Source organism: Haliotis cracherodii, unplaced genomic scaffold (genome assembly GCF_022045235.1).
Source record: "Haliotis cracherodii isolate W230 unplaced genomic scaffold, xgHalCrac1.p SCAF_2, whole genome shotgun sequence".
Lineage (NCBI taxonomy): Eukaryota > Metazoa > Mollusca > Gastropoda > Lepetellida > Haliotidae > Haliotis > Haliotis cracherodii.
The window spans coordinates 29,930,750-29,955,312 of NW_027266275.1; the positions used below are offsets into that span (position 1 = coordinate 29,930,750).

The 24,563-nt window shown below is 39.8% G+C and overlaps 2 protein-coding genes and 1 pseudogene across 2 annotated transcripts; 2 read left to right on the forward strand and 1 right to left on the reverse strand.

Annotated features, from left to right (window-relative positions):
• The first annotated feature begins 3,434 nt into the window (after nucleotides 1–3,434).
• LOC139468972 (uncharacterized) lies at nucleotides 3,435–7,338 on the forward strand. The gene is made up of 4 exons (XM_071251113.1): nucleotides 3,435–3,772; nucleotides 4,129–4,190; nucleotides 4,515–4,637; nucleotides 6,191–7,338. The coding sequence occupies exons 1-4, from the start codon at nucleotides 3,547–3,549 to the stop codon at nucleotides 7,331–7,333; spliced, it is 1,554 nt and encodes a 517-aa protein (XP_071107214.1). The 5' UTR covers nucleotides 3,435–3,546; the 3' UTR covers nucleotides 7,334–7,338.
• An 803-nt stretch (nucleotides 7,339–8,141) lies between these two features.
• On the forward strand, nucleotides 8,142–16,952 carry LOC139468974 (uncharacterized). The gene is made up of 4 exons (XM_071251114.1): nucleotides 8,142–8,489; nucleotides 12,990–13,051; nucleotides 14,567–14,689; nucleotides 15,352–16,952. The coding sequence occupies exons 1-4, from the start codon at nucleotides 8,258–8,260 to the stop codon at nucleotides 16,498–16,500; spliced, it is 1,566 nt and encodes a 521-aa protein (XP_071107215.1). The 5' UTR covers nucleotides 8,142–8,257; the 3' UTR covers nucleotides 16,501–16,952.
• Nucleotides 16,953–20,408: 3,456 nt separating this feature from the next.
• LOC139467567 (uncharacterized) lies at nucleotides 20,409–24,384 on the reverse strand (annotated as a pseudogene).
• Between the last annotated feature and the right edge of the window lie 179 nt (nucleotides 24,385–24,563).

Genomic DNA, 24,563 nt, shown 5'->3' on the forward strand with positions numbered 1-24,563 from the left:
GCTGTGTTTCATTCATGATCTGATAAGAAAAGAACGGGATTCAGTGAAGACGACACGGGATGGCTACTGTTCTACTGAAGATGTAATAACGCTCCGCTTTTGTGTATTTACTTACTCTACTTATTGTTTTTTATTCAAGGTGCCAGGATCCTATAACATAGGGGTATAAAATAACATGAGCTTGTTTACTCGTGTACAATATTCACTAGACTAAAATCTAGTCTCTGAAATGAACATATCGTACATAAAAACAGTTGTTCAGTTATCTTAATAAAAATATAATAAAAAGGAGCCCAGTGACTCTCTCCTGATACTGCAGTGATCTAGACTTGCCAAACATTATAGACTTGCATGGGCTGTATTTGATATATATTTGTATCAGGGTCTGTAAGACAGACTAAATATTCACTTTCTTATCCGGAACCATGGACACAATTTAATGTGTGATTTGAAGGGAGTGCCAAACAGTCGTGTGATCTCATTTATAATTAAATCTTCAGATATTCTCCCATCACTCCTTTCACAATGTCTGGGGCCGTGGGAATAGCTTAGTGGTTAAAGTGTTCGCTCGTCACGAAGATCTAGAGTGTAATACATGTTGAGATTAAAACTATAAATATCATATCATAAAACTATAAATTGTTTGCTCATCATGCCGAAGCCCCGGGTTCGAATCCCCACGTGGGTACATTGTGTGAAGCCCATTTCTGGTGTCCCCGGCCTTGATGTTGCCGGAATATTGCTAAAGGCGGCGTTAAACCGGCGTCAAGCTCACAGCAATATTTTTACTATGTACGACGCTGTGTATATCTAGTTGGAAGGTTACACAGTACATATGCTCGTGGGTTCGAATCCATATTCGCCCAAGTTAAGATTCTTGACACGTCAGCACCATACACGTACTCTTTGATTTCAACACAGTGGTAAAAATCTAAGACCTGCATCACTTCTGGCTGTCTTTCCACACCATTCTGCCACGCCCTGACATAACTGAAATACTGTTCGCAAAGGTGTTAAAGCAAACGCAATGGTTTTGAGAGTGTTTCAGCTATACGAAGGCTTATGAGTTAAAAGTGACGAAGGTCGGTGACGATAACCACTTTAATAAACCTGCCAACTGTTAATGTTTTCCAAGAATATTAAGCAGGTAATATTTGGGATTCGTACCATCAAATACTGAAGCACGAGTAAGTGACACGCATTGTGAATTGTGGGGCCTTAGACCACGAAATAGCAGTAGGTATACATGCACTCAAAAATACTCGTGGTTTTATTAATATGGAAATTATCAACCTCGTCCCGTTGATAGGTATTTATCTCGCCAAAGGCTCGTCAAATTCAGATTAACTAAGACTCGGTTGATATTTCCCATATGTCAAAAACCCAACTCGTGATGACTCCTCTACATTTCCTCTGTGCAGTTGATTACATTATCAGTTCACAACATATTTACTGACAATTAATATGTAGCACGAACTAGAAATAGATTTTCACACTTTAGTCTTCAGTGGTACTAAATTGACGCTTCAGTGTCACTGGCAGATATGTTCGGCAATGATAGTAATCGAACATGACCATCTGTCACAGTCTAGCTTTGGCCGCTCGGAAAGCCATATGGTTAAAGCATTCGCTCGTCACATCGCAGGACCGGTACGATTCCGCACATGGGTATAAACCCATGTCTGTGTGACGTTTTGGGAATATTGCTAAGAGCGGCGTAAACCAATACTCATTCACATTTTGCAAAGTAAAAACTCCAATGACAGGTTGCTCGCTACAAAGAAACCATGATAGAGTCCTCTGCACCGTCTTCAAAGTTAAATAGTCCTCGATATGGAGACTATCAATCATTCGTTCAGTCATGTGTGTTCTCCAGATCTACATTATAATGCATGGAAATGCATGGTAAGATTAAACATCAAAAAGAAATAAAATCAAAGTCACATGGATATCCATACTCGTATTTCTGTCAAACTAAGCGCGAACGACAAATTCGCATTTAATAAAGTCGACATATAATCGTCCATAGTTGTATCAGATGCAAGAGTGTCGATATTGCCTTCTCATCGGATACACAAAGGTATATGTCAACTCCATCAAACGTGTATAACGTATATTACACAGCCATATTCTTTGTCAGTCGACGTCTTCAACATTACAAAGACAGACTGTCTACATTCGGTTCATGGATTGCGTATGCCGTGCATGTGGGGAGATTTAGCGCTAGGCACAGGTTGTGTTATAAATAGACACGAGGTCCTGTTAAGGTGCCCAATTTACAAAAAATAGCAGGGAAAAATTAATTACCGAAATATCGGATGTAGAACAATCCTTTATCTAATGAATCTATTATTAAAATACTTTGTATATCAATATATTTAAAAAGAAATATATCCACGCATTTGCGAATGTAAAACTATTATTGTGAATCTTTAATGCAAATTTATTTAACGTCAAGGCCAGAGAATACGGTGTTTCTTAAGTAGAGAGAAATATATACACGGTGTTTCTTAAGTAGAGAGAAATATATACACGGTGTTTCTTAAGTAGAGAGAAATATATACACGGTGTTTCTTAAGTAGAGAGAAATATATACACGGTGTTTCTGAAGTAGGGAGAAATATATACACGGTGTTTCTTAAGAAGAGAGAAATATATACTTACGTTGTTTCTTAAGTAGAGAGAAATATATACACGGTGTTTTCTGAGTAGAGAGAAATATATACACGGTGTTTCTTAAGTAGAGAGAAATATATACACGGTGTTTCTGAAGTAGGGAGAAATATATACACGGTGTTTCTGAAGTAGGGAGAAATATATACACGGTGTTTCTTAAGTAGAGAGAAATATGTACACACGGTGTTTCTTAAGTAGAGAGAAATATATACACGGTGTTTCTTAAGTAGAGAGAAATATACACACGGTGTTTCTTAAGTAGAGAGAAATATACTTACGTTGTTTCTTAAGTAGAGAGAAATATACACACGGTGTTTCTGAAAGGAAATCATACTATAAAAAAAATTTTTTTTTCTAAATGAAGAGTGTAATTTACAGGGAACACAGTCATCAGTTACAGGATAATAGCGTATTTAAATAATTCTGATTTTCAGAGTTAAGTTTCCGGAAAAAAAATAATGTTAATTTTGTTATGAAGTTCAACAGTTTATTCATGCAGTTTTACGATGACAACATCCCCTTGCTCCATCGTTCCATCTACCCCTACGAGAAGCGTGTAACCTGTTTTAGTGGAATGACCGTGCAACCTGTTGACAAATGATGGCGTCCACAACTTATCCTACGGTTAGGCAGATAAATAGTCGAGGCGATGAAAATGTGATTGGCTCATGACATCTGGTACACTCTGTATCTCAACACCTTCCGAATAGATGGATTATTAACTCAAACCCGGATTAATACACTAGCGTTCACAGTATTGTATTAAGCAGATGTAATAGGAATTTGACTTAACAGAACTTGGACTCAGTGTTGTATCTAAGTTAGTATTTGTAAACATCTTCATGTCTACACTCTGTAGTGTAGCTTAACATGAAACCACCAAGGTGTTATCCACATGGGTGTCGACTGCCACGGTTTACGCTGCTGGGGTTGATATGTTTGACGATTTGGATAGTTGCTGTGTTCATCTTTAGGCAAGCGTGGATTTCCTGCTTACCCTCTGTTAACCCGTTTTCCTACACAAAAACGTGGGTCTCAGACACCGTTTCTCGAACGCCAACAACACCTGTCTACGTCATTGAAGAGCACCATGAAGGTGAGTGACAAACGGTAGGATGGTTTCAGGAATCAATAAGTTTGGTTTTTCGCTCCTTTAAAAACTATTTGAGTCCTGAAGATGAATGCGGAGGAAAACAAAAAAGGCGCAGGTCACATATGTTTACAACTTTGGTAAAACGAGCACAGGCATAGTGCAGTCAACAAAGGTTGAAAAAAAGTTTCCAACCCACGACCAAAGAATACCCTGGATCACACAAAGGGACGCCAATTTGTATATCCCTCATGCATCGGTTTATATAATTGATCACCCAACACCCAAACAAATGTTTACTGCATGAGACTTGGGCCTTTCTTGGGCGATGTTTTAACCACTCCTCTTCCGTTTTTAAACAGCACTATTGTACTGGTACCACGCAGCTGAGAAGGGGTTAATCAAGCAGAAGGGAAACGTTCTTGTGAGTAACAGTTGTAAAAGCCATAAAACCTTTCCATAATCATAAGAAATCTCTGCTAAAAGCAGAGTCCATTGTACGATTACGACTACCTGTTTATGATTCACTATCACATGGTGTAAATGTCGAAAAGCGAAAAGGTCAATGTGTTATACCTCCCTTGAATAGCTTTTTGGTGAGAATAACAGCACATGTACATGTAACTATTTTCATATATCAAGTATACACAACCCATCTACCACATTGTCTTTATATCTGTTTTAAGAAAAGAAAATTTCAGGTCATGCATTAAGTTGATGACGCTACTTACATGTCCATCCTCCCCAGCTTCATATCGACGGCCACTCTGACGGTGCTCCCCCAGAACAACGTGATATCCTCCCAAAGTTTCGACTGCCGACGACGCGCGAGATTTATAACATGATGCAGAAAAACGACGTCTTTGTTATCGTGAGTACTTTACATTGCTCTCGCCCGAGGACTACCTGAATCACGTGGTCTAAGTTGCTGCCAGTCGTTGTGCAAAGGTTGAGTCCTTTATTTTGAGTTTGAATGATGATTCTGATTACGTTCGACAAGCTGAGAGTTTCTGGGGCTTCGACCCTGCCCTACATGTAAAACACATTTCTAAAAAAATATATTGTCCATAAAATTTCTTGTATGCTTCAGACCTTTGACAAAAAAAAAATCGAAATTGCTGCCAATTACTTTGTTGCTGGGAGTTTTTCTTAATATTTTTCAGGTTTTCAGGTGAAGCTGAAAATTCTAATCTCGATAAAAATCCTTATGTAAATATACATAAATGAGTATATATACTTGTCACGTGAACGCGTGTACTCATTTTTGTATATTAACATCAGGAGCAAAATTGCATCATGTTTGAAGCAGGTACAAATGTAAATGTCAATTTGCACTGTATGTATATGATGTTATGTGAACGTTTATGCCAGAGGTTGATCTAATATATAACTATTGATTTGCCCACACCAAACAAATTGCTGTTCAGTATACAGCAATGCCAACTTTTATGGGGTCACCCAGAGCTGGGCGGAAAGTGTTTTCTTTGGGTTTCAAGGAGTAAAAAATGTGTACAGATTAAATCAAACACTTGCCGCTTCATGCGACGATTTCTGTAAGGTAACTCTCTTCTCATTCGACATTGATTGCAATTGGAAAACAACCTTTTCTGTCGAAAGTCGTGAACAGACAAATGAATATGTATGTTGTATACCCCGTTCACATGCGCCTCTATACAAATGTGTGTATATGTGCATACATGTGTAGAAATACATACGTGAGTATATATACTTGTCATGTGAACGCATTTACTCATGTGTGTATATTTACACCAGGGGCAAATTTGCATCATGTCTGGAGCAGGTGCAAATGTAAATGTAAATTTGCACTGTGTGTATATGTTGCAATGTGAACGTTTATGTTAACGTAAGAGGATGATCTAATTAATATCTGTTCTTCTGCCAACACCAAACACATTGTCAACAGCTGCCAACCTTTACGTGTAGCTACAGAGTTCGGACGGTGTTTTCATTTGGTTTCAAGGAGTCAAAACTTTGTGTACAAATTAAATCAAACACATGTTGCTTCACTCGAAAATTTTCGGTGAAGTAACTCTCTTCTCATTCAGCTTTGATTGGAAAACAACCTGTTTTATGTTGAAAGTCATGGACAGTCTGACACACCTAAGATGCTTTTCATGTGAACGCATAGTATATTTACATAGACGCACGTATGAATTGTAACACATGTGTAAAATTACTTACGTTAGTAAATGGTGTGCATGTGAACGGGGTATTACACCATTTACTTACTTTATTCACACACCTAAGTTTCATGTGAACGCATAGTAAATGCACACATATGTAAAATTACACATGTGCAAAATTACTTATAATTACGTGAGAAAATGTTGTGCATGTGAACGGGGTATTAGTCACCGAGTCAAAGATCTGAGAAATATGTACGTCTCGTTCCGTCTATTTCAGGCTGCAGCTTTCACAGGCCTTATTAAGCGATATATCTGGGTGTGGTCACCATGGGACACGAAGAGCGAGTTGCCCGATCACTTTGCAGCAAAGGTCAAACTTGGAACAGTGACGAGAAGGGATGTAGATGGCAAGCTGATTGAGGACATCTGTGGCTGTCCCGTCCAAGGACCTGGTGAGATGGAAGAATCTCAAGAGCAACCATGTTTGATGGCAAAAGACTCTAATCCAGAATCTCCCTTTATGGAGATGGATGGGGGAAGGTGTAACATACACGTGGAAGATGCCGTGATAGAGATAGTGTCGGAGAGGAAGGCGATAGAACTTATGAAAGACGGTAATTGGATTACCTCCCTTGATAGCGTCATACTTGACATTGATGAGGACTATTATGGATGCGAGGCTGCAGTTCAGCCTCTGTATGATGTTGGCATAAAGCAGAAAGAGTTAGATTGGATAGGGTACTTTGTTAGCAAATTATTCTGTCCAAGTCTTCCAAGACAAGAGCTGGAGGCTGACAAATTCTTCGCGGATATAGTTGAGAGGGTAATAAGTGTAAAACAGTTCTGTCAACGAAGCAATATCAACTATTGTAAGAATTACTCCGAAATGAAGAAATATATCTTAACATCTTTTAATGATTCTATTGACGTCATAACAAATCGAAACTTAAAACCCGCGCTTTGTAAGTCGAACGCTCTTTTACTGAAAGCTATGGAAGCTCTCATTAAACATTTTGTCAAATATAACACACAGCAACTTCAAGCCATGAAAGAGACAGGTATATGCTTTATGATCTCACCACGGACACTTGTATTTGACGCTTCTGTTGGCATGCGCACATGCGACGGCTTCAACAGACCTAACGCAACCATTATTCCGTTCCACACGCCCACGACAGAGGAGGTGAGCTTCAGGACCAGCCAGCTGCGGGTGATGCTGGGCGCGGCAGAGATTCAGCCAGGTGTGGTCACTGTGTGTCGCTCTATGAGGGACGGATACACACCCAGGAAATATTTCCACGTCATTGAACAAGATGTCCTAGGTGTGTTGAAGGACGTGTTCCAGTCTGTAGATGACAAAGCCATATTTTACGACCCCTATCTGCTGGGTGGGACCTTTGGATGGCCAAACAGACATTAAGAACTAACCATATATATATATATATATATATATATATATATATGTGTGTGTGTGTGTGTGTGTATATATATATATATATATATATGAAGAGTTAGTTAACAATTAAAGTTCGAGAAATCGAAAGACATTATACTTTAGTCAAGGAAAACATGAAAGGCATTATTTTTAGTCCGAGAAAACTTAAAAGACATTATATTTTTACTCACAGCAAACACGAATTGACCTGCATGAGTAGAGTGTTCATAGTATTTATGGATTTATGTGTTTTGAAGACTGTATTTTTATATGTGTTCTTGTTTTCATTGTCGAAGCATGTCTTATTAACTATCAATTTCTCGTCAGATACAAATTACATGCATTACATTAAACAGGATGCACGCACCGTCTGTTGTAAGTGATCATTTCAAACAATTTTTACCACTATTTTCCCTATTATGCCTTGTGGAATCTGCGTCAGCAAATTGATTATTCTCTGGGGTTGACTTTTTTACTTTTCTGAATTCATTCATTTACATTTAGTTGCATAACTAGTGGAGCGTAATATTGAAATTGGCTCGCTTTTGTCGGTCGTGGTGACATGGGATGGCTATGATAGGAGTACAACACCCATGTAACATAAAGAGCAAGAGCGGATCATACTATGTGTGATCGGGGACCAGGTGGACACGATATGTCAACGTTGAATGCGTGTCGACCATGATGCTGCAACACGTTCAAGTAGAGGTGGCAAGTCCCATTACCTGAACAACCTGTTGCTTCGTAGTAGACAGCCCCATGTCCATTATGATCACTGTTTATCACTCACAGATGAACACGCCCACATAAATCACACAGATTGTAGCGTTCAGTGGAATCATTAGTAGTTCCCTATACTTATCTTACTTGGCGTTCCCGAGCTGGAACTAGTCTGTCATCGTACACGATATGAATGTCATACGATGTCGCGTACTGCGGAGTGTCGAGGTGGGTGTCGTCATAACGTTGTTCTCCGCAACGTTCTTGTATGTCATGTGGCAGACGTTGGGAACATGCGACCCCAACATTGCCCCCTTCCTTACCACTTGCACCACGGACCATGACCAACCCCTAGACCCGGTGGAAGGGTCAAAGAGAGGTATCATCACCCCCGTGTACATAGTGGAAGAACATCACGAAGGTAGGTCAAGGTCACTGGTTCAAATATATATAAATATATATCATATCATCATCCAAAACTGGCTCCCACAGGAGATATCGCTTGGGTGGGATCAAGCGATATCTACACTGTAGATATCGCTGCAATGAAATTGCATCACAATGCTTTGCAGACCATTGTGACGTCATTTAACAATTTAACAATTGTAGGGAGACATTTGAATTAAAATTTACAGTATTTGTAAAGTAACAGTGTAACATTTTCGATTGAAATGACAATTTGAAATCTATTAATACATTCTAGAGTTCAATTTGGGTTTCATCAATTGGATAAACATTTGTTCTTTATCCAGTCTCAGCTGCTTGTTACTTGTATATAATTTATAAAACGGAAAAATAGTAAATTTCCCGTTTCCGCAATCATCAATGTGTTTGCTGACACCTAAGCATCGAACATCAGGGTCTCTAATCTGCTGTTTGTGTACAGTGACTCTATCTTTTAATTCCATGCCGGTTTCACCGATGTAGTTTTTGCCGCATCCCGAACATCTCATAACATTAACCACATCTTTGCTGCGGCAGTTCATGTCGGCTTTCACATTGAAACCCTTGCCATTTGCAAAAAGGAAAGTAGTACCTTCACTTATGATGTTCCACGTGCCGCATCTTGGTGTGTTACATCTACTTACACATGGTACACTCTCTGTACAAGAATATTTGGATGGACAAAGAATTTGCTTGAGATTTTCTGATTGCCTTGTACTTTTTATCATTTTAAATTTATTCAGTACTTGTTTCATTTTATTACTTTGCTGTAGAATTGGGAGGTTGTCCCTTATGCCTGGCATGATATCACAGTTATTAGGATTGAAGGTGGACACAAACGGCATAATCTCATCACCGACACGAAACGATACGGCTAAAAGAGACTTAAGATTGAAAGAATTGATGGGGTATCTCAAGAAGCTAGGATATCCGCTTCGCGTCATAAATGACGCTATAGAAAAGTCATTAAAAATTCAAAGACATACTCTCCTGAAACCTAATGAAAAATCGGTGGGCGATCAAATTATACCGTTTGTGTCCACCTTCAATCCTAATAACTATCACACTTTTCTATAGCGTCATTTATGACGCGAAGCGGATATCCTAGCTTCCTGAGATACCCCATCAATTCTTTCAATCTTAAGTCTCTTTTATCCGTTCTAGAGTCCATCAATTATACATTTACTGTTATAAAATAAATCACAAGAGCAAATAATTTTGATATTTAAGTTGACACATATTTTGCTGTAGTTGTCGGACAGTGAACATATAAACAAACCTAACAACACCCCCCCCCCCCCCCCCCCCAACCCCCAACCCCCAACCCCACCCCCACCCCTCCCACACACACCCAGCCAACCCCCGTCAGTCACACAACTGTCCACACAATTATATGATTGTTAAATAGACATTAAAAAGTGACATTTCAAGGAAGGTCACTTGTTACAATTAATTTGTGACCAACTTGAATCTCAAGCTTATTTGCACACGTGTTTTACATAGTTTAAGAAAGTGAAGTTGACGGACTATACATGTACAATTTTAATGCAATGACATTACATTTCCCAATTTCCGCACCTAAAGTGTAGTTTTGAGAACATCCACTGCATTGCCCAAAACGCAGCCGTTTGCTGGCTCTGCAGTAGACAAGCAGGTGCACTGATCAATAATAATATGTTATATAAAACGAGTAAATCGGCAATATCACTATCATATTTTTTTTAATAACTTTGTAACGATGTTTAGATTCCTATGTACGATACAAGGACACCAGGTTGGCAAAGCATCGCATGTGCCTTGTAGATCGTACTTCGGGGAAAACATTCTCCTTTGTTTGTATTTACAAACTTCGTAACAAACTTCGTAGCAAATACTGCCTTCAAGCTTGGCGCTAGCTGATTAACATCCTCTCGACGTAATCTATCTATCTATCGATCTATTTATCTATCTATTTATCTATTTATCTATCTATCTATTTATCTATTTATCTATCTATCTATCTATCTATCCATCATCCATCATCCATCCATCCATCTATCTATCTATCTATCTATCTACCTATCTATCTATCTATCTATCTATCTATGTTTCTTTACAAGTGTTATGCTCACACTGAAACACAGAACCCGAAATCGAATATCTGATGACATGTTTTGAAACTGCTTCGCCGCAATAATTACAGACTTCATTGTCCTCTGTTTCTCTGTATCAAATGATATGATTCAGTACTGTGGCCAAACATACTGTGCTCTTAAACCAACTGCTCATCATGTGTCACCGGTATCTTGGACATTTATCAAATTGAAATCAGTCACATATGTTGCTTTTTAAAAAAGAATTTCGGAATATGTGAAACTACATAAGGGGTGATGGATAAAGGTGTTTATCTTAAGAATAGGTGAACTTAATTGGATGGAAATTATTGGTCTGAAATATAACATCGAAAACTGTATCAGCCCATGTTAGTTGTGCTACGTAAAAGCCATTGATAAACAATTTAATTCATTTAAAGTTGTCAGTGTTTCAATGTGTTAAGAATAGGATTCTAATCTATTGCTGGAAATATACATTTTAATACAACACGTTATGTGTAAATAAATTGATTTTCTCACTATTTGTGGAATCTCTCATTACTTAAAAGCCATTTTAATATAGCCTGTAACACAATATTTGTATTGTGAAGTTTTACATGGGTAAATGACCTTCCTGCAGTAACAAACAGTCATTATTAATATTATTCTGGTATCGTCTAATGAAAAAGTCACGTAAAGAGAACATCCCCGAAATTTATCTGTAAGCGTGGCGTCAAGCATTTACGAAAACGAACGAATGATAAAAAGGAAAATTTAATTTTGTTCGGGGTAAACATGGGGGACGGGTGGCCCAGTCGCTTAAGGAACCGCTATTCACTGTGTAGAGTTGCGTCCCTTTGGCACACAGACACCTATGCTTATGGGTTCGAATCTCGGTTCGACCCGATTATGTTTCCAGGTTTGTCAGCACCATACCTGTGCTCGTGGGTTTCACCTACGTGGTAAACGTCTGAGACCTGTATCACGTCTGTCTTTCCTCCCACATTAAGCTGACACACCATGATATAACTTGAATAATTTTCAAAGCGGCGTTAGAACTCAACTCACTCATTCCGACCAAACAGTAGTTAGTCCAACACACGCCACCAGCTTACGCTGATATCCATAACTACATTTCGCAATGTACTTGCGGACAGTACTATCTAATTGTCTACTTTTTATTCCTCTCTGTCGTCGTCTCCGCCTACACTAAGGTATTCCCATGGTTTGTGTTATGAAATTCAGATGGTATAAATTCGTTATTGACGAGGCGCACACAGCTAACCAGTTTAGAGACATGAATGATGGTGTTTGTTGTACTATTTTGTCACACAGCTGTCAATCAACAACATACATGTGAGAGCAATGCGTTCAGATGACTCCTGAAACTGATTCAAGTAGTCTTGGTTGTACTGTTTTTATCGCACAGCTGTCAATCAACAACATACACGTGAGAGCAATGCGTTCAGATGACTCCTGAAACTGATTCAAGTTGTCTTGGTTGTACTGTTTTTATCGCACAGCTGTCAATCAACAACATACACGTGAGAGCAATGCGTTCAGATGACTCCTGAAACTGATTCAAGTTGTCTTGGTTGTACTGTTTTTATCGCACAGCTGTCAATCAACAACATACACGTGAGAGCAATGCGTTCAGATGACTCCTGAAACTGATTCAAGTAGTCGTTATTTAACGGATTTTTACAACTGTTAATGGTGCATATATTGATTATGAATATGTGCGGTGTGCGAGTGATATCATTCTGTACAGTACAACCAACCAACATGTTAATCTTGTTCATGTAAGCGGGTGTAATTTTAAGCCGCTATGAACAAGGTTCACTACATAATTGTTCGACAGGCATTACTTAGAAGTTGGTATCCATACATGGTGTCCATTTTGTTCAATACATAGTCGTGGGATTCGAACCCAGCTATAGAGGGTTGCGTCCCATGGGACCGGTTCACCCTGATTATGTTTCTACGTTTGTCAGCACCACACCCGCGTTCTTTCATTCATCAAAGTTTGTAAACGTCAAAAGTCGGTACCGCTTCAGACGATCCTCCTACATTGAGCTCGAACGTCAGGATACAACTGAATTGTCATTGTAAATAATTTTGTGAAGGGTATCTTCTGTGATGCAGGATACGCTCAACATCACACGTGGTCACGATATAGTCGGAATCAGACAATAGGCTCTAACAGAAAATACTTATCTGCCCTTGATTTGCATGTGCTAAACGGTAGATGTTTAGGTGAATATAACTTCCGGTGCGTACACATTCCAGTCGCTTATAGCAATGGCGTATTGTCACTGCTGCTTTGAGCAAATATTTCTTATGATTATGGAAATGATTTTTTGTTGCTTTTATTTACATGATGTTTTGTGCGGTTCTATTGGTAGTGTTACTCTACTGGTTTGACGCTGCTGAGAAAGGTTTCATCAAACGGACAGGAAATGTGTTGGTGAGTAAACAAGGAGAGTAATACCTGGCTCACCAGTACAACATAAGGATAATAAGTTGGTATCACTAAATCACTACGTATTATTACAGGTAAGCATGCCAAAGCATGTTTGGTGATACTAACACATAGGGATGGGTATCACAATATTTTGCAATGCACACGGTCCTATTGTGATACGTATCAAGATATATTGTATAATTTTAACATTAAGGTGTGAACCGAAGTTCATAAGTGGAACAAAACAAGATACTGGAACAACATAAAGTTTACTCATACAATAAATACGCAGCCATCTTGGAGCCCCGGATGCTCGCTCCTTGGCAGCAAAGGCATTTTGCAAGTAAAAACATTTAATGTTGAAACATATGGAAACATAAAGGCAAATACTATTGCATGATGCAATGACAGATTAACTGCAGTAATATGAAATATCTCGTTTTCTTGAACCTCTTTTGAGTGGTATATAAATAAATAAATTACTAGTGATTCCTTGACATTTTGATTGGCTAACGAAGCAAATATTATTTACCTTTATGTTTCCATAATCCTAAACAGTAGGAAACGCCACTAGCGGATCCTTTTCCTGACTGGCAGATGATAGAGTGAGCCGGGCTTTGTTGAATTATTGCACTGAACGATATCACTGATTTCGTATCGTTGTCTACAAAAAGTACTTTAGTCAATTCGTAATTAAAACAGGTATTTTTGCAGACATTTTTAAAATAGAAGCAAGCCTACTCGAGACAAGAAATATTTACATGTATGCATACTTGAAAGAAAATTTATATTTAGATACACTTGAAACAATGTTCGTAATTTGGCAGAAGTTCAGCAAAGAATACCTAAAAAACACACATGAAATATGATTTATATGCAAGCAAACGTGAAACAAGGTTCACATGTAAGCGTCTTCGGCGCGACGAGCGAACGCTTTAACCACTAGGCTACCCGACCGCCCCTTTATGTGCCTGAATACAAAACCGGTTTCCATGTATGCATACTTGAAAGTGGAATGTGTATGTATACAAAACCGGTTTCCATGAGTGCATACTTGAAAGTTTGTGTGTATGAATACAAAACCGTTTTTATGTATTCATACTTGGAAGTTTAAGTGCCTGAATATAAAACCGGTTTTACGTATGCATACTTGAATGTTTATGTGTATGAATACAAAACCGGTTTCCATGTATGCATACTTGAAAGTTTATGTGTATGAATACAAAACCGGTTCCATGTATGCATATTTGAAAATGGCATGTGTGTAAACACAAAACCGGTTTCTATGTATGCATACTTGAAACTAAGTTTGTAAGTTTGTAAGTAAGCAGTTTTGTCAGAATAAAAATATGCAGGCTGTATAAGTTCTGAGATGATTCCTAGGCTAAGAGTCCATTTTAACGTTTTTTACAATCAGATCGCGACACACAGTCATATTTGTCTGACAGTGTAATAGGGGCCCCGGCGCAGTCAATAATCACCTATAAACGACAAATTCTGAAACTATGATCTTTTCAGCTCCACATCGACGGCCATTCCGACGCCGCAACTCCAGAGCAGCGCGGCATCTTGCCTTTCTTCAGGTTTCCAACAGTACGGGACATCTACAACATGATGCAGAGAAACGACGTCTTCATTGTCGTACGTATATACACTATGTCCGCCATACAACATGGGGTGATAGGGTAGCCACGTTGTTCAGGCGTGGTGAAACCATACTCACTCACTCCGTGTCATTGATAGAATGCACAAAGTTATAAATAGACGAAACACAATTGGAATAAACCTATTCAGCCAGCTGCCGTCCACGACAAAAGTAAGAAAATCTCATTCCTTGATCATGGGGCAGGGTATCCTAACTTTTTCGTGAACGCCTGGTTTCATCACTATTTGATGAGTATTCATAAACACGTGCTTGTGATATATACGGAATTGTATAATGGACTCTGCTTTTGGCAGATATTGCTTATAATTATGGGAAGGGGTTTGCCGCTTCTATTTCTTATTACGTTTGGCGTTCCATTTTTTTGGCACTTTTCATAAAATCTTAGAAACACTTGCCCATGTCTGCTATAATGCCGTTTAAAGGGAAACTGTAAAAAGACACAGTTGCTGTCCTTGGAAGAATCTTTAATTAGATGATGAAGCATACGTCCCCGCATTGTAACTCAACTCTTGTAAACCAGACACACCTAACTACAAATTTCCCATTTGTATTCGAATATCTACCAACACACAAGCACGCACACTCAGACACACACATAAACACCTCCTACATATTAGGTATTCTCTCTATTTCCCAGGCTGCGAGTTTCACCGGTCTCATTAAGCGGTACATCTGGGTATGGCCACCATGGGACGGTGCCGATGCCCTGTCAGATCACCACATCGCCAAGGCCAAACTAGGAACTGTCTTTAGAGAAGATCAAAATGGAAACATGATAGAGGATATCTGCGGATGTTTTCAGACATACCCTGAGGATCTTGTCTTGCCCAGAGGAGAACACTGTTTTATGCCCAACATTACAGACCTATACAGCGAAAATGAGGAGGTTTCTATAGATAAGGAGAGGTGTAAGATACGGGTGGACGATGCATTAGTGGAGATAGTCTCCGAGGAGAAGGCTATAGCGCTTATGAAAACAGGTAACTGGATTACCTCCCATGACAGCGTCATCCTTGACATTGACGAGGACTACTACGGATGCGAGGCTGCAGTTCAGCCTCTTTTTGATGTCAAAGTCACACAGAAAATGTTGAATTGGATCGAATTCTTTGTCGGCCATATTTTCTGCCCAACACAACCGAGCCAGGAATTGGAAGCAGATAAGTTCTTCTCTAACCTCCTGGACAAAGTGATTGACGTCAAAGTAATGTGTAAACAAAGGCCTAATGTTTCCCCACTTTGCAGAGACGACAAAGCAATGCGAAAACACTTGTTTAAATCAGTTGACGCCATTTTTCAGACTGTCGTCGATCGGAAATTACGACGTGCCCTTTGTGGCAGTGATAACTTAACGAAGGTGGCTTTAAGAGGTCTCATGAAAAGATTCAGTTCGTATAGCATAGTCCAACTGAAAGCCGTGAAAGAAAATGGAATATGTTTCTTTATGACACCGAGGACCTTGGACGCAGTGCAGGGCATGCGCACATGCGACGGCTTCAACAGACCTAACGAAACCGTTGTTACGTTCCACACGCCCACGACAGAGGAGGTGAGCTTCAGGACCAGCCAGCTCCGGGTGATGCTGGGCGCGGCAGAGATTCAGCCAGGTGTGGTCACTGTGTGTCGCTCTATGAGGGACGGATACACACCCAGGAAATATTTCCACGTCATTGAAAAAGATGTCCTAGGTGTGTTGAAGGACGTGTTCCAGTCTGTAGATGACACTGCCATATTTTACGACCCCTATCTGCTGGGCGGGACCTTCGGATGGCCAAACAGACACTGACGAAGTTTAGATTTGATTACAAATATTGATACAATTATGCATATCAGCTTGGGATCTTAAATGTATAGATGTTTTTTCGACAACATTTGGTAGTATCACTATTGGATAGTTATTTGTAGACTTATGATTTACGGTAGTCGGAATCTTACAGTGGACTCTGCTTTTGGCAGATATTTCTTGTGATTATGGAAAGTTTTTTGTCGTTTTTATTTGTTGCAAATAACCCCTGAAGTAAAGCCCTCATAAGTAAGTAAAACTATACATTCATTCACATATATGATGGATGTGGCGTAGCCTAGTGATTAAAGCGTTCCCTCATCACGCTGAAGACCCGGGTTCGATACCCCACATGGGTATAATGTGTGAAGCCCATTTCTGGTGTCCCCGCCATGATGATGCTGGAATATTGCTAGAAGCAGCGTAAAATACAACTCAGCCACTCATTTACGCATATAAAGTGACACATCATCAACTTTAAGGGGTCGATAGTCTTAGGATGGTGCTGAAAAATGTGTTCCCCATAATGTTTGAAAAAACATAATTTGAACAATATTAATCGTGCTACTCCTTGGCTAGCCGGATATTAGATAGTAGATCACTTGGTTCTGGTGGCCATCGAAAATACATATCGATAAGGATGCATTCGGCACCACATCATTCAGTTGGAGATGACGAGGATTCACTGTTTATCACACAACCAGAATTGTACGTTGATAAAATGGAATTAATAAAATATTCTCGTTTTCACCCCTTTCGTTGGCCTTGTTGAACATACATATATACTAATCAACCTTTGACTAAAGATGACTATTTGACAGGTGTCTGTCAATGAGACACAAAGATGCAAAGAATGACATCAATCATTTATAGTTAGTGTATAATTTCATGGGTAAACAGTTGATAACGACATTAACAACACAAAATTATGATACCACCACAACTTGCAAGACCCGTGAAGATCCGGGGTAGAATAGGTCTTCAGCAACCCATGCTTGCGTTAAAAGGCGACTATGCTTGTCGTAAGAGACGACCAACGGGATCGGGTGGTCAGGCTCTCTAACTTGGTTGATGCGCGTCATCGATCTCAATTGCGTGGATCGATGTCCATGATATCAATCACTCGATTGTCTGGTCCAGACTCGATTATTTACAGACCGCCGTCATATAGCTGGAATATTGATGAGTGCGGCGTAAAACAACAAACCAAACCAAAAAACAACTTGCAAATGTATCTTGGATAAAAAGAGTTTTGATCATATATATATATACAGAGAGAGAGCGAGAGAGAGAGAGAGAGAGAGAGAGAGAGAGAGAGAGAGAGAGAGAGAGAGAGAGAGAGAGAGAGAGAGAGAGATGTACTGGCGTCACATAACATCTAAGGGCTACTCTGCCGATTCGAACCCACGACAAGCTTTAATCTTTCACAACCGATTACGGAACCTCTGACCACTTAGTTTATTTGGTTGTGAAGATAATGTAAATATTTCATGACAATGAAGACGTTTTTCTCATCTGTTAATATATGTCTCGGGAAGATGTCACGATCTTCTTGGGGATCACCGTCAGAGTGGCCGACGATGTCAAGCTGGGGGGCGGGTGGACATCATAATAACATCATTACTAATACATAAGATAAAGTTATCGAATTCGGGATTTAACCCACCATCCTCAGTTTCTGGCATGACTAAGGGAAGCAACTCTGCACAGCGTGCTTTAGATGAGCTGCGGAAGGGATCACCCTGACCATTGATCAGTCAATTACCACACCAATACTAAGTGGAACATACAAAATGATGTAGAAACACATCCATGATTTCAACGATTCCCTTTAAACAAGTAGTGGGTTACATTTTGTATAATTTGATAATAACATTATCTATGGAAATGTAAGAATAATAGGTACAGACATTTAGACCGTTGAACATGAATGGGAACTGTCGCACGCAAAGGCGTGTGGATATTTGACGAGTACAAAATGAATTAAAAACACTCAAGATCTTTCCAGTTTATAGTGAAGAATTTGATGTGGGTTCCCACTAAAATATAAACAAAATCATATTCCGTATATACATCGCCATACGTTTTAGTGTTAATCGGACGCATCGCAGTAAATGGGGTTTTACGAAATTGGGGACTCTTTATCCCAGTTCTGGTAGCTACACACGGCTACGACATCCGTCACGTTAGGCTTTCCTCCCACACGAAGCTGACCCACTGTGGTGGAATATATGGGTAAAGAGAAGAAATTTTTTTCAGCAGTTTTGAACGACAAGAAACATGGAAGATACGGCAGCTGGTGCCCACACATGTCACAATAGTGCATACATGTTTCCGACAACGAAATCCAACCCGTATAAACCAGTTTCACTCAAAAAGAATGTGCATTGTTTAGTATTGACGACATTTATTAAACATTTTATGATATATTTTAACGCATTTTACGCACATTTGATGTTGATTATGACACATGAACAGTGCTCTTCATGTCCAATCTAAATTAGTCTTGCACATCGATTTAATGTCCGCACATCGTGTTTCGGGATACGCAAATATATCGATGTAGATAGGGTTAGCCGGGCCGCGGAATACCTCGAGATAGTCAATATGCCGATATAATCAGGTTCAGTCAGACTGGGGAAAAAGCCTCGAGTTAGTCGAAATGTCGAGATAATCAGGTTTATTCAGACGGCGAAAACCTTCGAGAGAGTCAATATGTCGAGATAATCAGGTTCAGTCAGACGGAGGAACTCTTAGAGACAGTCAATATGTCGAGGTAAATATATTCAGTCGTCCCGTGGCTTACTTTGAGATACGCGATATATCGATGTAATTTGGTTCAATGAGACCTCGAGGTCATTTCCATGCACGCCTATAAATACGTGCTTCAAATTGTTTTTATAAGCCATACGCAAAGCGCACTATAATGTGGCACGTAGACTCAATTTCCTGTCACCTAAATGTAGAAAAAAGCCTTAAGCTGCACCGTTGTAGTTTCACACCTCATTGCCCACACTGAAAAATAATATCATAAATATTTCATTTTTTTAGCATACAAAAAAGGAAGAAAAAGAGAAGTTGAAAGATGTACTTTATTCTAAGTGCATCCTTTAGCCAATGCCGGTCGTAAGTGTTGACTAAATAAGCGTCTGGTATTTACAATGTACTCCCTTGGTGATTGTGTAACATCGTACTCCCATTGTGCAGGTCGTTGTTTGTTCTACCATCCATTTCATCTCAGACTCGAGCATAGAAAGGTCGCCTCGACATGGGTGGAATATTTCTGTTTAAAATTACTCATACGAGTACTTGTCAGAATTTCAAGTCTTCAAGATCAGTGAAGAAAGTTATGGCCACTGTATTCTGTATTCTTGGATGCAAAGGATGTGACCCTTTTTGATTACTTAAAAAGTCAAAAGACGATTACGGTGCCTCCTATGCTAATTTGATTCATCGCCTGAGAGATTCTCTCAAAGAAAAGTGTCAAGGAATGCTGACTGATGGACCATGACTACTACTTCATGACAATGCCTCTTTTCACATACCCCGACTGGCAAAGGCTGCTGTGCGACAATGTTGGTCCAAAGAGCTTCCTCAGCCTCCTTACTCGCCTGACCTGGCACCAAATGATTTCCACCTGTTTCCTAAACTGAAAGAACGCTTCCCGGAAAGCGCTAAGAAGAAAAGCTTTACCGTCAATTTGAGAAGTGTATTGGAAAGCCGGGAGATTATGTTGAAAAATAAAATAAGAACACTTTCACAATTGTTTGATTTGTTTGTTAGGCTTTGAAACCTTTTGACCAGCCCTTATAAATACAATTATAAATTGACATAAGAACAGTGTTTATACAGAGAATGCTGATATGCGATCATATACAGTGAATGGTTTCTTATTGTCATGTTTCAAGATTGTACAATGATTGCACCAGACCCGGTATAATACTGTTAAACGTGTAAAAGGGATGCACTGTATCCCTAATTATGACCACACAGTGCTCAACTGTTATATCTGAAGTACCATCCTTCGCGCCCTCCAAGCAGCTCACTGTCATAGTGTAGTGTGTCGCTTCTCACGTGGTCCGGCTACACTGTTTTCAGAACACCCAACACACCCTCCTCTATCAATGGAAACTCCCTCTTTGCTGTATAGCCATCTCGCACAGACCTACACACTGTTACAACTTTAGGGATGAAAGGATGCATTAATATTTCTTGAATACTTCTGGTAGAGGCTTTGATTTCAGCCTCATCTGCGCTGTGAAATACTACACTTTGCTGTCTGGTCCATTGGATCCTTTACAGAGAGACATTCCGTCATTAAAAAGGAAACTCGATGATCTAGGGGTCCTGTACATACAAACTCCAATGGTTGCTATATGTTGAAGCTGTGTGTGACAAATGCTTGACAAGGGTGGACGCCTCAGGAAGACACAGGAAGACACATAAAATCTTTTGTTGTATTCATATCCGGCAACAAATCTAATACTGCTTCTGTCAACGCATGTTGAGACACACATGTCTCCTCTCCGAGTCAGCCTCTACGGCAGCGTTCCTGAGTTTCTTGCACAGCTTTGAGCAGTTTCTGGAAGTAACTGTCAGCTTTCATTTCATCCATTGCATTGTCAGTACACAAAACCTTTCCAACAAAGTAGGACAGATCTTCAATTGCTTCCTCATTCATCCCAGCATCGTACAGAGGAGCGGACACAGCTTCACATGCGTAGTAGTCCTCGTCAATGTCCAGGGTGACGCTGTCACTCGCTTTTATCCAACTGCCTGATTTGGCTAGCTCTATGGCCCTGTCTGTACCACAATACCGCCGAGGGTCATGTCCAGACACCTAATCCTGTCTATGGGAAAGTAGTTTTCACCTTCATCCACATGCTCAGCCCGTTTTATCCAATAATAAGGATGTTCAACAAGGATATATTTTGACTGCAAACAGCAACACATGGCCAGTTCGCCGCCGATCCCCTCGTCTGTGTACATGGACCCAATTTGAAGCTTCAATGAGACGTATTCCTCACGTTCCTCATGAAGCCAGCCGTGTCCATCATGCTTTGGCCAAACCCAGATGTAGCGATTAATCAACCCAGTACTGGCAGCAGTCTTCAAACATATTCAACTTTTAGTTAGACAAATAATGCAGCAAAGAAGGAGTTTAAAACGTCAACGTCAGAAAATAATCAGTCTTAATTATCTGCCGAAACAGATTCCTTAAAGCGTAAAATGCAAAATAGCAATAAAAAGTATATCAATTGAAATACGACGCCTCAGTAGTTAGTATGACAGTTTTGATATATCAAAGGTTTCTTTAGTTGTATTTGTTAAACGAATAGGAATATGTGTCGCAATCTGATGAGTTGAAAAACTCTGTGCCATGTTATGAATACTTTAAAATTAAGTCAGTAATAGTGACATCGTTTCCACCCGCCCCTTACGTTACCTGAAACAAGACTCGTTCCCACTTACGATGTTATGTGCAAAATCAGGGCAAACCAATCAGAAGGCGCCGATGAATATAAGTAACTATTTAACTATTGGCAAAGAGGACTTGGTACTTTTTTCATTACAGATTTTACAATATTGTCTTTGTCATGAAATGTCCTTATCACGTTAGCTGAATAAAAACGTCGTTTGCCTCCATCATCAACCATAGTGGCCATTCCTTGGCATTCTGTAGAAAGGGTTCCTGTTCCGGTTGGTGGGTTCGGCAGTGTCTGGCCATCTATGTGAAACTGTGAATGGATCAAATGGTCAGTAGATAGAGTCTAACTTGTCTTCTACGTGGAACTGTTAATGGAGGCAAGTGGTTAATAGATAAAGTCTAACATAGTTTATGTGAGTGATCTATTCTTAGAATAAGTTGATGCAGCACATTTAGCGTTAAACGACAGATATCATCGAATCCCAAAACAAAGAATGATACATTCATATCATAAAGACGAGAGAATGATTTTCAATTCAGAATTCACATATTCAAACACACCGGATTTATCAGGTTATTTTAGCTTATAAACATCTGCACCTTAATCTGTGCGAACGTACTTCCACACGTTAACACATGGGCAACACAATAGATCATTCCCTTATATTCCCTTGTAACGGCAAAGTGCTGTTTTTTATTGATCTCTTACTAAAGCAAACTAGGGAGCAACGGGTGACCCAGTCGTCTGAGGCGTCGAAATTCACTGTGCAGAGTTGTGTCCTTTGGGCAAGCCAGAAACATATGATTGTCGGTTCGAATCCCGGTTCGCCCCGATTATGTTTTTGGGTTTGACAGCACCATACTCGTTCTCGTGGGTTTCACTAAAGTGGTAAACGTATCACATGAAGCTGACACGCCGTGATATAACTTGAATACTGTAATATATATTAAACCCAACTAACTCACTACTGAAGCAAACAGACCATGTGAACACAAATCAACTACTGATCATAAGGATACTTCCTTGAAGACTACTCTTCACACTACATTAGGTTGACTTTGTTGCTACATTTGCCCAGACAAAAGTTCCGACTGCTTACCAGCATATTCTCCTCCTTCGGTAAAGTGCCCCTCTCGAGCGTGTCTCTTCGGGTTTACATCTAGCCGTTGGGTTCTAAATTGACAGCTGCTGTGGACTGTAAGTTGTTGTGAATAACTAGCCGTTATCGATATTTCTTTTCATGTCGTCTTATGAGTTTACACTCTTTGTAAAGACCATTTCCAACACAACCATTCCAGCTGCCACCTTAATCTCCTTTTCTCCTTGTTCGCTTGCCACATGAGGTAATCAATTTAGCACGATAGGCACTCGTGATTGCCGGTTTAGGATGCATGTAGCCAACACCTTTATCATCCAAGAACAGTTGGCAGAACCTTGCCTGCGGATGGTCGAGTGCGGAACTTCTTTTGTGGGGACGCATGCTGCTTCCACTGCATATATAGTCTGGAAGTTAATTTAAGGTACCGACGTTTACTACAATATCTGAAAAACTATTGGACCTACTCCAGTCAAAGTTGGTATGGATATGGATATTACATTTACATTTAAAGACAATCGGTGCATGAATAAAAAATATGTCTATTTAGCTATCACTATATTTCATCAACAACCAGACCTGTTCGTCACGGGTTGAACGAGCATTCATTGTAACATCCATCTGCATAATGCTAGCCCTGCGTCACGGGGCCATATGACACAGTTGAATCAATCAACTCAACTCGAAAGCTTGCACGGGAATCACGCACGCACGAATACGGTGTTAGCATTAGATTCCATGATGTCTCAGCGCAAGCATCTTTCCGCTGATGCGAAAGGTTTCGTTGTAAGTGCTGAAAGTAAAAGACGTTCTTTGACATTTCAAAGTACATGAAAAGAACAATTCATGCGTTACAGATTCCCAAACAACCCGTAGTTAAGATATTGAACTCTCATAAAAACACATGCACCCCTGCACATAACTTAGGGGGCATCTCAAAACAGGATAGGAAATTAAAGTTAGATTCCTTAGATAAGAAAGTTGTCAGGGACGTGATTCGGCGGTAAACACGAGAAAATGAATTTAATTCAACACAAAAACTAAAACAAATTCTCCTTACAAAGCATGACTTAGATATTTCCAAATGGACCATTTGTAAACTCCTTTCTAAATTTGGATATCAGTACAAAAAGACGAAAGGGTTGAACTAGCAATGTGTGAACGACCAGATATCATTCGTTTGCGTATCAATTATTTGCTCACTATTAAAAAGAAACGAGAAGAAGGCTATGAGCCTGTCTATTTGGACGAAACCTGGGTTTACGCCTGCCACACAGCAACTTACCAATGGTCTCACCCAGATACCAGAGAGCCACAGCGCAAGATTCCCCTGGTAAAGGGGAGCGCCTGATTGTCCTCCATGCAGGCTCCCACAGAGGTTTCCTCCCTGGGTGTGATCTAGTGTTCAGATCCAGATCTACAGATGGCAGAGACTACCATACCGAGACGAATAGTCAGGTTTTCACTGCGTATGTTTAGGAGCAGCTCCTCTTAGCACTGCCTGATAAATCATTGATGGTTATGGACAATGCTCCCTATCA

What these genes read in the sequence shown, in the direction of transcription:
- LOC139468974 (XM_071251114.1), top strand. Translation starts at nt 8,258, where the DNA reads ATGAATGTCATACGATGTCGCGTACTGCGGAGTGTCGAGGTGGGTGTC. An exon ending in AACGGACAGGAAATGTGTTG is followed by an intron (nt 13,052 to 14,566) that starts GTGAGTAAACAA and finishes TGATCTTTTCAG; the next exon opens with CTCCACATCGACGGCCATTC. An exon ending in GAAACGACGTCTTCATTGTC is followed by an intron (nt 14,690 to 15,351) that starts GTACGTATATAC and finishes TCTATTTCCCAG; the next exon opens with GCTGCGAGTTTCACCGGTCT.
- LOC139468972 (XM_071251113.1), top strand. Translation starts at nt 3,547, where the DNA reads ATGAAACCACCAAGGTGTTATCCACATGGGTGTCGACTGCCACGGTTT. An exon ending in CATTGAAGAGCACCATGAAG is followed by an intron (nt 3,773 to 4,128) that starts GTGAGTGACAAA and finishes GTTTTTAAACAG; the next exon opens with CACTATTGTACTGGTACCAC. An exon ending in AGCAGAAGGGAAACGTTCTT is followed by an intron (nt 4,191 to 4,514) that starts GTGAGTAACAGT and finishes CATCCTCCCCAG; the next exon opens with CTTCATATCGACGGCCACTC.